Source organism: Macaca thibetana, chromosome 16 (assembly GCF_024542745.1).
Source record: "Macaca thibetana thibetana isolate TM-01 chromosome 16, ASM2454274v1, whole genome shotgun sequence".
Lineage (NCBI taxonomy): Eukaryota > Metazoa > Chordata > Mammalia > Primates > Cercopithecidae > Macaca > Macaca thibetana.
The window spans coordinates 12,879,771-12,894,998 of record NC_065593.1 but is presented as its reverse complement, the minus strand read 5'-3'; the positions used below and the strand labels follow the sequence as shown (position 1 = coordinate 12,894,998).

At 48.4% G+C, this 15,228-nt stretch overlaps 1 protein-coding gene across 7 annotated transcripts in view; it reads right to left on the bottom strand.

The window, feature by feature from the left end:
* Positions 1-535: 535 nt before the first annotated feature.
* Positions 536-15,228, bottom strand: part of MYH10 (myosin heavy chain 10) — a 318,611-nt gene continuing 303,918 nt past the window's right edge. For all 7 annotated transcript variants that reach the window (XM_050765168.1, XM_050765167.1, XM_050765171.1 and 4 more), the window contains 8 exons: positions 13,994-14,155; positions 10,348-10,476; positions 7,538-7,626; positions 6,679-6,802; positions 6,385-6,593; positions 4,601-4,709; positions 3,152-3,324; positions 536-2,201 (listed from right to left, as the gene is read on the bottom strand). In XM_050765168.1, coding sequence (XP_050621125.1) covers positions 2,057-2,201; positions 3,152-3,324; positions 4,601-4,709; positions 6,385-6,593; positions 6,679-6,802; positions 7,538-7,626; positions 10,348-10,476; positions 13,994-14,155 — 1,140 coding nt within the window. In that variant the 3' untranslated portion in view covers positions 536-2,056. The remainder of the gene's footprint in view (positions 2,202-3,151; positions 3,325-4,600; positions 4,710-6,384; positions 6,594-6,678; positions 6,803-7,537; positions 7,627-10,347; positions 10,477-13,993; positions 14,156-15,228) is intronic.

Genomic DNA, 15,228 nt, shown 5'->3' with positions numbered 1-15,228 from the left:
TGATTCTGTACTGCCCTAGGATCTCTCTCATCCTAGTTGGCCTGCACGGGAGAGGCTGTGGCCCCATCACTGAAGCCTTCAAAAGCATCCTCAATACGTGTCTGCCTGAAAATGCAGCCTGAAATGTCTTGGACCTCTGAAAATGTCCTAACCCAGCAGTGAGCTTCATTGGTTGGTGACCAGAGCCCTCCTACCTCACTCCCTTGACAGCCAGGCCAGCCCCTGCCTTTGGGTGGTCTTTTCCTTTCTAGTGCATCTGCACCCCGCGAGACACTGGCAGGAACAAGAGTTGGAGCCAGGACTGGCCTGAGAATTACTCTGTCGTCTGACCTGGGAGACAGCGCCCTCGGCGAAAGGGCCTGGCGCCGTCATTTGAAGTCTGTGTGGCGCCCACCCTCCAGTCACATCACAGATGGGAAATCGAGAACAGAAGGTGAGAAAACAGATTCCATGTTCACATGATTATTCTTGTTTATTGAGGTCTCTTTATTCTCCACGGGTGCTTTTTTCTCCAAGTAAACAGAGCAGGCGCAAATATCTATAATGAATAAATTTATTGTCTTACAAAAATCATTGTCTAGAAATATGGGAATACAAGAAAAGATATTTGCGGTCAGGTGTCTGGTGGTCAACAGCCAGTACAATTCATAAAGGGGGAAATCCAAGATTCCAAACCCACAGGACAAATTCTTCCTAACAGATGTTAAAGCTTTTAACCCAAAAGGTTTGTGTTTTCAAGCACATTGCAGAGGATCAAGGATTTAGAATTAACACTGATTCATTGTCACTGAATGTTTGTAATACCACTTTGACTAGAGAGGTACATGATATGAAGCACAGTCAAAACTGAATACATTAAATTGTTATAGAGGCGAATGATATATTCAACATTGTCTTAGTACTGTAGTGTCTAAGGCACTTTCCGTAATGTCAGTTTGCTTAACTATCAACCAAAAACAGGATGCTAAGTGTTCACTGTAACACTGTCCAAAGGGAAGGGAGAAGGAAGAATGAAGGAGTCACACCCACTGGCATGTCAACATTCAGGAAGATGGCATATGTTCTGGAGGTTCCATAAACCTCATTGACAAACTTGGAACAAGCCTCGGACACAAAACCAATATTCCCATTTTGGGCTCAAAGCAGCGGCTGAATTTGCAAGGTCAGCGTGAGGGCCTGGCTGGCGAGGGAGGGCCTTCCACCAGCTCGGCCTAGGGGTCCGCGGCTGCTTGCTCCTGACGTGAGGAGGGCACCGGCTGAGCCAGGCAGTTCGGGAGACCATCTGGAAGTCTACGTGATCCATGGCTGCCACCTGGGGCCACAGCTGCAGTGTGGCCACTATCCCTTCTATGCACAGACCAGCCCTGGCCAAGGACAGTTCACATGAGGAGATGCGGGACACCATCGACTCGAGGGGCAGGGCCCCCCTTGGGGGATGGGCATGGTAACCCCAAATGGGTGTTGCTTCCAATCCAGCCCACCCCTCCTACTCTTTCCAAAGCCCCTTTCACAGTTTGCTCACTGAAATAGTGTTGATCATTATTTGAGAGAAATGAGAGAGACAAGTGCAGTTTAGAGTCCACAATGGTCTAGGAGACTTGATGTGGCTGAGGAGTCGGGGGCCACGTGAACACAGAACTAGGTGACCTGCCTGTACGACAGAGAGCATGCAGAGCGACTGAGCGACGCCCACGGCGCTGCCCCAATAACCCAGCGACCCGCAGCCAAGGGCCTGGAGTTTGTTTAAAAAGGGTTCTTACCGTGTTTTATAAAATGGTCTCTTGATGACTATATGGAAAATAGATGCAATGATGAAACAATCTGTTTAATATGTGTGTCCTGTGTGTGTCTATATATAAAAAGGGGAGCAATTGTACCTAAGTCTGAAGCGGGATACAGTATGCGTAGGCTGGAGAGCCTTAAGACACAGTTGATCTTTCAGGAAGGAATCCCGTAGCTTGCCAATTTCCTAAATCTGCAGGAGGCCCCAAGGCAGGCTGGCACCGGTGCGTTCCTAAGTGTCCCACTGTATCGCCTCCTCTGGCTTCCTGCGACTTTACTCTGACTGGGGTGGCTGCGTCTCATTGACATCACTGGTCTTACTTTCCGTGTCGTCGTCGGAGAGCTCCAGGGAAGCTCCTTCAATGTGCAGCTGGCGCCGGCCAGATCGGCTGGAGGAGAAGCTGATGGGGCCGCCCCGCCTGGAGAGAACAGGAAGCGGATGTGTGTGGGTCAACAGACAGGAGCACGTGGCTGTCAGTACGTCCAACCACTCAGCGCAGCAGAACCTTCCCCCTGCACCCCTTCCTCGGACACACGACCTTGTGGGGGCGGCGGTCCGATGGGAAAAGACTGTGCCTTTCTGCCTCTCCCACGACCCTGCCTGCAGAGCGGCCAAAGCAGGGCCCTCGGAGAACTGGGGAGGACTTGGTTCAGCCTAGGACTGTCTGTGATGGAAATGGTAAGGAAGACGGATTAAGGCCAAGCTCTACCTGCTAACAAGGGAATCAGCCAGATAGCAAATATTTTATTGAGGATTTGTGGGCCACCTAGGGACTCTGTTGAATATTCTTTGTTTTTGTGTTTTTAGAACCATTTAAAAATGTAGACACCATTCTTAGCTTGATGGCTGTACAAAAGCGGGTTATGCACCAAATCTGCCCGTCGGCCAGACGTGCTGTAACCTCGGCTGAGCTGGTCTTGCGGGGCAGGGACCTCAGCCGTAGCTCTCCCACGCTCCGCCCTCGCCCTGGTACACAGCAGATCCAGTGTAGTGAGGAGGACCGTAATGAGGAGGGCTGATGGCACCAGGTCCCGGGAGGAGCTCCTGCCCCCTGCCCTGCTTTTTAACAGAGGCTGGGAGCTCGCCTCGCTACTGGATGTCTGGACGGGGATGAACGTCTGACGCAGCTCCAGCCTGGTGTGGTGGATGAGTGTGGTCCTCTAGTGACTGGCAATGAGTGGGCTTGCTCCTCTTTTATTCTCCCCGAGGATGACTATCAAGGTCAGAAATCTTAAATGAAGTGGTTCAGGAGAAAGAATGGATCACCGGGCATGGATCTAAGTGAACTTCCTCCAACCAGCTACGCCCCGAGCCTAAGCTAACCCACAAAGCAGCTGCCTGTCAGCTCGGGGCCACATGCCTGCTCACCTCAGCCGGTTCTTCAGGGTGCTGACCTCGCGGCTCAGGCCCTCGTTGGCCTCGGTGGCATCATCCAGTTCCCGCTGGAGTTTACGCCGAGATGCGTTGGCACGCGTAGCTTCTTCTTCTGCTTCCTCCAGCTGGCGTTTAAGCTGCTTCATCCGAGCGTTGGCCTTCTCCATCTTGGGGAGGGCACATGAACCAAAACAAACCAAACTGGTGAGCCCAGTGTCGGCCTCTCTGCACCCCGAGTGTGGCAGTGCAGGGCTCTGCCTGTTACTCTTGTGAGCACACGTGTACACGGATGTACACACATGCCTGGGGGCTGGTCGGAGGCTCTGTAACTGGCCTGCCGCTCTCAGCAAAGCCAGCATCTACAAAGCACACTAGGCCAAAAAAACGAAAAAATACTCAAGATGTTTTTTACCGGTGAGTTTTCTGCAGAAAAATAAGTTTACTATCTTCACACACGTGACCTAGAAAGGGAACTGCTATTCTTGCAAAATGCGGAAGAACCAGCAATGTGGTACAATCCCCAAGCCCGGGAGGTTGTACAGTGCATCTCTACACCTCCTTTCAAGGATGGGCATCTCAGATATCATACTCGGATTCAAGCAGAAAAGCACCCTGGGATGACCTGCCACAGAACTAAGAGCCTCCCTTTCGGACCCTTCATTCCTGAGCCACACAGGGGCTGGCCAGCGCCTCGGGGGCCCAGCGCACACCGCCCTCAACTGTTCTCCATGTTGCTAGGCCCCAAGGGTGGGGCTGGGAAGGGAAGGCCAGGTTGCTTGACCGAGTGAATGAAGTTGGGGAGGGTTCGGGCCAAAGGCAGTGAAATCCTCAGATCCATCCACCTTTCTGGCCAGTGTCTGCAGTGTGAAGTCTCACCAGGCAGAGGGCAGGGAGCGGGAGGGAGGGTACAGCTGCCCACGCTGCCATCAGGGCAGGCCTGCCCCACAGTTGAAAGTCCTGCGGAACATTCCCTGCGCACTTAGAGAAGGGGGCCTGGATGCAGACACCGAAGCCACTCGGGTGCAGCGTGCAGTACCTCTGTCTTCCCTTCACTTTCTATTCACTATCTCCTGGGTCCACCCTACACCCAGCCAGTACCTCATCACTGCCAGCAATGTCCAGGAACTACACTAGGCATTAGGGAGATAACAGGGAGCTAAATAGGCAGAAATCCCTGTACTCACGAAGCACACATTCTAGTGGAGAAAGCAGGAGCTTTACAGTTCAGTCCAGGCCTCACTGCAACTTGCTTCCTGATCTGCTGTCCCCTCCCTCCTGTGTCTCGGGTACTGAGAGTGCCCGCCAGGAACATGGAACAGCCCGTGTTAGCCGAAACATCAGAATCGGGAGGCCCCTGAATTCCACTGGTCAGTTGTGCCACCAGCGCGTTCTCCACCAGTTCCTTTGCTCACATGCTTCCCAGGGAGGCATTTCTGCACGTACCTGCTCTTTATACTGATCCGCGTGTCGACGCTCATCCTCCACCTGCATGAAGATTTCTTTCAGCTTCTTCTCAGTGCGACGGACTAATTTGTTGGCGGCTGCTCGTTCCCTGTGAAAGTGGTCACAGTAGTTCTGAAATTCTTGAAATGATATTTTGTGTGGGGAAAAAATATTTTTTAAAGCCCTTTTTCTTTGGGAAGATGACACATGGTGGAGGCATCATGGACCTCTCTGCCCAGAATATCGTGACTAATGTGGTGTTGAGAGCTTTTCCTTCTGGTCAAAACAGGAATTGCCTTTAGCGTATTCCTCAGTAGCGAAAGGTAGACAAAGCACGTTTTTCCTGCATGTGTATTAATTACTGTACACAGGTATTACTCACTGTACTCAGTTATCTTTCTTTTTGTGTTTTTGAGACGGAGTCTCGCTCTGTCGCCCAGGCTGCAGTGCAATGGCACCATCTCTGCTCACTGCAACCTCCGCCTCCCGGGTTCGAGCGATTCTCCTGCCTCAGCCTCCCGTGTAGCTGGGACTACAGGTGCGTGCTGCCACGCCCGGCTAATTTTTGTATTTTTAGTAGAGACGGGGTTTTACTAAGTTGGCCAGGCTGGTCTCGAACTGTTCACCTCTGGTGATCTGTCTGCCTTGGCCTCCCAAAGTGCTGAGATTACAGCCGTGAGCCACCGCGCCCGGCCTGTACACAGTGATCTTCTAAACAGCAAATGTTACATACAAGCTACCTGTCAGTTACACTGAACACAGACTTTTGAAGGTGCCATCCTTAATCACCTAAACTTTTCCCCTAAGAAACAACCCAATTTATTAAGTGATTGTTTCACTTGAGAATTTACTGATTACCTCCTATGACGTAGGGCTTTGGCAGCTCACATTGAAAAAACAAAAACAAAAAACAAACCCCCTACACTCCCTCTTTGGTTAGGGGTGAAACAAATCCATGTTTCTAGATAGGTCTACATCGTCCCATGTGAAGGAGAGGTAACTTATTTGGAGGACTCCGTGGAAGACAGAAAAAGTTATTTCGTTCCTTAACAAATATGCAAACATGGATAGGGATGGAGTCAGCCGAAAGGGTGAGTTCTGTTAGTTCCAACCAGAAACAAACCCTTAACTGTTTGATTCAGCCCACTGGAGTCCAAGAGTGGAGTGGGAAGTCCTGGGACGGGGGACTGGGGAGGATGCAGGTGTTCTGGCCACGAGCCCTGCATTTCTGGGCTCCACGCTCCCCAACAAGAGGGTGAATCTGAAGGTCTACCCTGGCTCTGGGGACTATGACCTAATAGCTTTGTAAACGCCTGCCTGCCAGCAGCTGTGCTGTACAATTTCTCATGCTTTAATACAACATGAAAGCTGTTAAGCAATCCTTTCCTATGGGAGAAGAAAGGCTTTGATTTCTGTCATACTGCATTTGTTCTCTGGCCGCAAACTAGCGCTTCATGGGATGCCACACGCTTGGGAAATCGACTCTGGGTAGGAGATGCAAACTCAGGGTGCCTAGGAAATCAGGGGGTGCACATGTGGTGAGCCCTGGAGCTGAGTCCTAAAGCCCAGCCTTCCCTGACTGTTCACAGAGGCCGTCTGTCCTCCCAGCCTCTGAACGCTCACAGCTCTCCTCTCACAGCTCACACCAACTTCTGTCTCCCACTCTGGTTATATGTGTTCTCCGCCCACGCAGTGGGGAGCCCCTCCCGAAAGGGGCGTGTCTGTTTTGTCTCTGACTAAGCCTGGCTGGTAAGTTTTGGTTTATGACAGCAAAAACCTCTTACTTGGCTTCCTGCTCAAGCTGCTCCTCCAGCTGCCCAATCTTGGCCTCCAGGGCTGAGATGGTGGCCTTGAACTTGGACTTGACAGCACCCTCGAGCTCCTGCAGCTTGGCCTTCAGCTCCTTGTTCTGCCGCTCCAGTTGCTGGCGCGCGTTGTCGCTCTTCTGGGCGGCGCTGCGCTCGGCTGCTAGCTCGGCGTTCAGCGTGTCCACCTAGAGAGGAGAGAGGAGTTTATGGTCACTTGTGCCTGAGGAGTAGCACAGCCCTCCCCGGGTGACGGGCTCCTGCGTGGGCCACCTGTAGAGTGGTCTTGCGGAAGCGGTCGTTGAGCAGCTCCATGTTGCTCTGCTCCTCTTCCAGCTCCTCCTCCAGCTGTGCGATCCGAGCCTCCAGACGCCGCTTCTCATCCAGCAGCGCGGACCTGGTGGGGAGAGGAGGAGGGGACAGTTCAATCCCAGCTCAGCACAGCATGGGAGCCTCAGGGAAGGCTCCTCCACCCACCCTGTTGCTGGAAACCTGAGCAGCCAGCCCCGAATCCATCAGTAGGTCCCACTGATGACACTTCCAAACACCCTCCCCCACTGCCACCACCCAGATGCAGGCCTGTCATCTCTCACCTGGACCGCTGGGGTGGCCTCCCGCTGCCCTGCCTGCCTCTCTCCAGCTGTTCTCCACAGACAGCAGCCAGAGTCACTTACAAAACGCAAGCACAACCCCAGCCTCCCCCTGCTGAAACTCTTCAGTGGTTTCCAATCTCTGAGAATCAAATTCTACTCATGATGGCATGCTCACAAAGGCACGTGATGAACCTCTGGTTCAGTAATTAAGTGGAGAAATCGACTGAATTGGAAAAAAAAGATAATGACTTTTAACGAAAAATGAATTCAGTGAAAGGTCATATCTGAGGAACCTGCTCGCCAAAGCTAATGGACTGGAAAGTGGAGGCCCGCAGTGCCCGTTAGTGCGCACCACGGCTCCCGCTTGCGGTGTGCGGGGCTCAGCAGGACTGGCCCCGGGGTATGATGGCTGAGGCAGCCCAGGCCCAGCTAGAGAGGAGCAAACCACCTGCTGATACTGGGTGCGTGGACACCTCCAGCCTTCTCAGCAGTGTGTGTGCCTGAGGGCGAAGAACCCGCCCCCGCCACGGGAGACTCACTTGCCAGAGGTGCTGTTGGCGATCTCGTCCGCCAGTTCGTCTCGCTCCTGCTCGGCGTGTCGGCGGGCTCGCTCAGACGAGGCAAGTTCCTAAGCAGTGGGCAGTGGAGACTGCGTTAAGCTCTGGCTGTGAACAGTTTCCTCACCTGTGGAATCTGACAGTGCCTGAAGCTACAGCGACCTTGTTCCTGTCACTGTTGAGAAATAAACTGGCGAAAATCTGCTCGGTGCAGACCAGCCAGGTGGTGTGTGGTGTCAGCATCTTACACAAAAACGTCCAGAGGGAAGTCTTCATTGCCGTAAGGGCTTTGCTGTCACCTCCGGCGTAAGAGGTGCCTATGTTCCTGCCCTTCTTGGAAAACTGGTGCCTCTTAATAGAAACTGAGCACGAACTTTATACAAACCCTGAACCCTAAGAAACCTGAGCTGTACCAACTGATGATCCTGAAGTGTCTTTCACATAAACAGTGTGAGATCAAGGACGCTGGCTGCACAGACCAGTGCGGATCCAGGCAGCTGTGCAGCAACAAGGACCAACGCTCCCATGGGGAGGAGGCAGGGGGGCGCCTCCACAGGGGCTCAAGTGTTTGCAGAGCTGGGCCTGAGGTGGGCAAGGCCTCTTTCTTGAAGGGGACTGTGGCTCCACGGGGGGCTCTCAGAGGACTGGGCAGGACAATGGGGACAGCCCTGTGCCTGCCAGCCCACGGAAGAACTGCCTGATGGCTGCTTTTCCACAAACTTCTTTGGAAAGATGATTTGCCATAGAAAGGAGTCAAGGGTGCATTTATCTTATAAATAAGGGAGCTGAGGCCCACCTGGATGAAGATACTGGCCCAAAGTCCCGAGGTTAGTCAGCAGCAAAAAGTCAGGGTTCCGACTCCCCGTCCAGGGCTCTTCCCACCAGCTGCCCCTTCCAAAAGATGCCGCAGTTGGCAAGAGCACACCTTGAAGGTGTCTTAGGAGCAGGGCTGCACGGCAGCGCCTCTGTCTGCTCCGGCACATGCACCTGCCTTACATGAGTGTGGGCCGAAGGCCTCTGACAGGCCCGGGTTCTAGCACATCCTGGCACACAGGGCACGGTGGGAGTCAGGAAGGAAAGAGAGGCAGCAGACAGAATGTTCCAGGCCTGATCCCAGGGCCACTGACTCCAGACAGCTCTGCCATCTGGCCTCTGGTGTTTTGTCCTGTTGGGCCTATGAAACACTCATTGTCCACTGGCTGGGGGGGTGGTGGGGGAGCTCTGGGCAGACTGAGGGACCCAGGGGAGAAAGGAAGGGACCCTGGGGCCTCTAAGCCAGAGTAACAGAGGTGTTTGAAGGAAAAGTGTCAGAAATAGGGGGAAGGGCAGGGCCAGCTTTCCAGCTCAGTCTCTTCTCCTTAATGCAGTGTGATTCAGGCCTTGCCTGAGAGTCTGAAAGAAACGCTTTCAGAAAAAACAGTATGGTACAGAGAATGCCGCTTGGACATCTGGGTAATGGCCCAGGAGCGCTCTCTAGGAGGCAGGCTCCAAGAGCCACATCGCCTTTGGGGAAATGTGCATGTGGGGATCTCACCAATCAGCTCCATGATGGATACATAGAGCTTACACATCTACTTCACTGATGAACATGCATCGTTTGTAACTACACACGGAACACTTACGAAAACTAACATGTTCTAGGTCCCAGAGCCCTTCTCAACATTCTCTGACCACAATGTGATAAAACTAGAAAGCAACTTAAAAAACAAGCAAATGCCAGACATTTGGAAATTTAAACCGCAAGCTTAGATTCTTCACGGGATGAAGAAGAAACCATAATAGAAATTAGAAAAATTTAAAATTACATGACAATGAAATTACTCCACATCAAAATCTGTGGGACATGATGAAAACAGATCTTAGAGGGGAATTTACAGTCTTTTATAAACATATTAGACAAGAAGCTTGAAAGCTCATGAGCTAAGTGTCCAACTCAAGAAGTCAAAAAAAAAAAAAACAAGGAGCAAAAAACGGTGAGATAGAGGACAGCGGGATGGAAACCTCCGGAAGCTGGCTCTCAGGTCCTCTTCTCAGGGTCTGCTTGGTTTTTACTCATCTGGTTTTCAGTTCCTTGTTCATTCCTGACACCGAGAGAGCCATCCTCCTTTCTTGCAAGCTCAACTCTGCCTTTGCTAATATTTTATCCAATATTTGTAGGTATTTGTATTGGGAGTTTTTTCATATTAACTGATAATATTTATCTTTTCAGGTTTGAAGAAATTTTGATTATCCCTCATTTATACGGTAATGTGTGTATTTAAGTGTGCCTTGCACTGTTACAATTCCTATATGCAACACTTTATCAGTCTCTGCCTCATGAGAACCTACAAAAAAGATAAATGAAGGAATAATAGGAATTCAATGAAACAAACTTCTCTCCTTTTAAGTTATCACATGAATAGTGCTTCTGTGTAAAAACAAGGCAATTTTGCATCACCAAGGTTGGAGTTACATAGTACTTGCTGCGTATCAACACTAAAGTATCACTTCCCTTTCCTGCACAGGGGAACAGGCCAAGAGGTGGCTTGAAAAGCTGCTCATCAGCTCCTTTGCCTTTAGCCAGGTGGAGGAATACATATGAGCAGTGTCAAAGTGATCATTTTCTGTTTCCAAACTGAAGTAACAAGAAGGTTGAGGACCATATTAAAAATGGATACTTAAACAAACAAAAATAAAAATGTATACTGACATTACAGTGGGCTACAAACATATTAAATTTTTTTTTGATCTTGGAGTAATTTCAAGGGCAAATATATTTGTTGAACAAATGGATGAATAAATAACAAACCAACCTCCTGCAATTGAAGGATCTCTGCTTCCAGACTCTTCAATTTCTTTTCACTCTCTTTGGATTGAGCAAAAATCTCATCTCTGGATGCACGAGCTTCTTCTAATTCACGTTGGTAATCCTTCATCTGAGCCTATTAATAAGAAGGTTTTGGGGTGGTTTACATTCTTAGTTTTAGTTAAATTTTTTTTAGAGATGACCCCTGGTTATGTTGTCCAGGCTGGTGTCAAACTCAAGGCCTCAAGCATTCCTCCTAATTACAGGTGTGAGTCACTGTGCCTGGCCCCATTCTGAGCTTGTAAACATGATATTTTTTTTTTCTAGATTATAAAAGTAATATACTTTCATTGTAAATATAAAAGTATATGGAAATGACAAGGATATCATAAGAAAACTACAGATCAAAATGAAATCCGTTATGAATACAAATGCAAAAATCTTCAACAAAATAGTAGCAAACTGAGTCTGGCAACATGTGAAAAGGATTATATACCATGACCAAGTGGGATCTATCTGAGGAATGCAAGGTTGGTTTGACAACCAAAAATGAATATAACCATATAATCATCACAATAAATGCTGAAGAAGCACTTGACAAAATCTAATACCCTTTCAATATAAAAATACTCAAGCTATGAACAGAAGGAAATTTCTTCAATTCTGATTAAAGGCATCAATGAAAAACTGACAGCCAATATCATACTTAAGGATCAATGACTGGTTTCCCTCTAAAAGATGAGAAACAAGACAAGGAAGTCTGATCCTGCCACTTCTATTTAACACTGCAACAAAGATTCCAGCCAGGGTAATTAATTAGGCAAGACAAAGAAATAAAAGATATCTAGATTGGAAAGGAAGAAGTAAAACTAGTTCAATTTGCTGATGATCTGATCTTATATATAGACAGGCTTAAGAAAGACACAAAAAGAATTAGAACTGCTGGTAATATGGACAATAAAAGAAAAAGCCCACAAGAACTAATAGATGAGTTTAGCAAGATTGCAGAATACAAGATCAACATACAAACATCAATTTCTATACACCAACTATAAACATTCAAAAGAAAGCAATTACATTTATAATAGAATCAAAAGAATACAAACTTAGATATAAACAAAAGAAGTGAAAGACTTGTGTACCAAGAACTACAAAATATTACTGAAAAAAATAAAAAAGATCTAAATAAAAGGAAAGATTATCCATGTTCATAGACCAGACGACTTAATATTGTTAAAATAGCAATACTCTCCAAATTGATCTACACATCAACACAATAAACTATCAAAACCCAAGCTGGCTTTTTTTTTTTTTTTTTGGGTGGCAGAAATTAGTAAGCTAAGGTAGGTGTGGAAATCATTTATCTCATAAAGAATTTATATCCAGAATACAGAATTGTTTCAACTCAGTAATTAAAAGACAGCTCAGCTGTTCAATCTCATTAGTAGTCATTAGAGAAATAAAAATAAAAGCCACAATGAAATGTCACTTCACACCCACTAAGATGGTTACAATCAAAAGATGGACAATAACAAGTGTTGACAAGATGTGGAGAAATTTGAACCCTCACAGATAGCTGGTGGGAATGTAAAACTGCAGTCACTGTGGGAAACAGTTTGGCAGTTCCTCAAAGTTAAACACAGAGGTAGCATTTACCCCAGATCAGTTCCACTCCTAGGTATATTTCTGAGAAAACTGAAAGCACATGTCCACACAAATGCATATGAATGTTCATAGAGGCATTATTCAGAAGTCAAAAACTGGAAACACCCAAATGTCCAACTCAGGGATAGATGAATAAAATGTGGTAGATGTATCCACACAGTAGAGTCTCAGTAATAAAAAGGAGTGCGGTACTTATTCATGCTGCTACATGGATGAACTTTGAAAACATTATGCTAAGTGGAAAACCAGTCACAAAAAGCCACATATTGTATGATTCCACTGATATGAAATATGAAACAAAGGCAAATCTATAGAGACTGAAAGATTAGTAGTTGATTAATGCAGAATGCAGCAGGGATACAGGGAATGGGGAATGACAGCTAATGGGTAGAGGATTTTTTTTTTTTTTTTTTGAGACGGAGTCTCGCTCTGTCGCCCAGGCTGGAGTGCAGTGGCCGGATCTCAGCTCACTGCAAGCTCTGCCTCCCGGGTTTACGCCATTCTCCTGCCTCAGCCTCCCGAGTAGCTGGGACTACAGGCGCCCGCCACCTCGCCCGGCTAGTTTTTTGTATTTTTTAGTAGAGACGGGGTTTCACCATGTTAGCCAGGATGGTCTCGATCTCCTGACCTCGTGATCCGCCCGTCTCAGCCTCCCAAAGTGCTGGGATTACAGGCTTGAGCCACCGTGCCTGGCCAGGGTAGAGGATTTTTAGGAGGGACCAAAATGCCCCAAATTTGATAGTGGTGGTGGCTGAATAAGCCTACGAATAAACTAAAAAACATTGAAAATGCTAAATTGGTGAATTGTATGGTATGTAAGCTATATTTCAATAAAGCTGTTAAATAAAATCACAGTATTATAATTTATATTCTTTGTAATTAATTAGCTTAATAACTTTTGTAATTAGCTAATAAAAATCTTGAGCCCAGGCTGCAGTGAGCCATGACTGCACCACTGTACTCCCACCTGGATGGCAGAGTGAGACTCTATCTCTTAAAAAAAAAAAAAAAAAAAAAAAACCTTTATATTTAGCTTCCAAAAAAAAAAAAAAGTATATGAAAACAAGTTCCTACCAACCTATTATCCAGAGATGACTTTCTTTCCAAACTTGTTTCTAGGTAAGTATGTCTGCCTGCATGTCTGTATGTGAAAATGTATACACACATGTGTGTAGAGTTACAAGCTAAACCACCCTACACTGTATTTTCCTCTATTCATTTAATTCCGGCCATTGTTCCCCACACACCCCATCACTTAGATGGTTAGCAGTCCATTGACATTTAGGGGGTTTCCATTTCTCCTAAATAATAACACTTCAGCTAAAGATCTTTGTACATAAAAATTTCTTCTTTATATTTTGTTAAAATAAATTTTCAAGATGTGGTGTCAACAAGGTCAAAGGAAAAGTTCTCGTCATAACGGAGCGGCTCCCCTGAGAAGTAGCTCCCATCTGTACTATGGGTGAGGCCACTGCCTGCCTGCTCACACTGTGAACTCTTGCAGAGATCACCTCTTGTCATTGTGGTAGTAAAAACTGGCCCATCATCTGGGTAGAAAAAGTGATGATTAAAAACAGACCGAAAAGATCACAAAAGCTACAGCACTAAGGGCCTGGGTCGACATGACCCTCCTCTTGAGGTGAGGAAGGGTGGGTTTTAAGCATCGCCACAGGCTCTCAGGGCCACAGGAACCCCGCGTGGTTCCTCCACCCCAGCTGTGTTGCTAAGTGCATTCAAGTATCTCCCGTGGACACAGCGGACACACAAGCAGCGTCTTCATGGCCTGCTGCCCCGCCCCCGGCTGCGCTGACACAGTGCTATGCCCCTAGGGTGGGTGACAGTGGTGCTGTGGCCCCCGGGTGGTACTGCAGTGCTGTCCCCGCCAGCTTCACTGCTGGACTCTGTAGAAGCCACACAGGTCACGTGGTGCTGGATCTCAGTGGGACCACGTGATGCCATCCAGATACTCCATGGGCGGTGGCACCTACCTGGAGCTTGCGGAGCTGCTTAATCACCTCATCCCGAGCTTTGTTCGCGGCCTCGATTTGGGCTTCGAGGTCCTTCAGGTCTATCTCCATCTTTTTCTTTGAAGCCACAGCAAGCGCCCGCTGTTTCCTCTCGTCATCCAGCTCCGCCTCGAGCTCCCGCACCTAATGGACAGCATTGGGTTATGCTGGGTTAACTCCAACTTTCTGCTCACAGAGCAGGCAGCCTCTTCTCAAGTTGGGGCTCTGGTGACTCGGGTGAGTGTGACCTTCTGTTACTCTGTAGAGGTCTCTGTTACCAAACAGTTACTATCAACAGAAAACCACAGTAGCTGAATTGTGTTCAAAGGGGTCTTTAAACACCACCACCTAATACAAACCATCCCACTGACTGCTGTGAGGGCATGAGAAGGCAGCCAGGGACCTGAGCTCAGAGTGTAGATGAAGCCAAGATGGAAAGACCCGAGACAAATGCGGTAACCATGTAATAAAGGCTGGAGTAGGCACAGAGTGGGCATGGGGTGGTTGCTAAGAGGTGCAGAGGACTAAGCGGGCACGCCTGTTTCCTAGAGCTGCGAGGACGTGGGGCATGGCCAAGTTACAAGGGTGCCAGAACCACACAGAAGCTGCCTTTGATAAGCAGGAAGGGGGGAGCAGTCAAACCTGTCCAATGGAGGAGGGACGAAATGAAGGCCAGCTCTGGAGCAGACAGATGGGAGCGTGAGGATGAGTAAGATGTGGGCAGGAAACTGAGGGGGACACACCTGTCAGCCACTCACTCACTCTGCGGCACTCTTCGCTCAGTGAGCCTCCTAGTGTGCAGTGGGGATGGGGCACTACGCTCACACTGTCTGAGGGACGCTCAGAAGTAGGTGCTCTGGAGTCCTTAAACCAAATTCCAACGCCTCCGTCACCAATGACGGGGACCAGACATGAAGCTGCTGAGCTCCAAACCTTATCAGCCCGAGTCCACAGGGACCGTGTGTCACTGCCTTGACTTGGCCTCCTCAACCTGTCCTGCTTTGTCCACTTATTTAGCCACAAATAACTGCTTTGTCATGTATTTATTAAGGTATAGGTCATAAATACCTTAATAAATACCTATGCCCTAGGTAGTGTTCTAGCAGCTGGAGGCTCAGGTGAGCAAGGAAAGGTCCCTGCCTTCACAGAGCTTCCGCTTCCTGCTAAGAGGATGATGGGTGGTGTGGGAGCTGGTATGGAGGCACCAAGGCTTGACA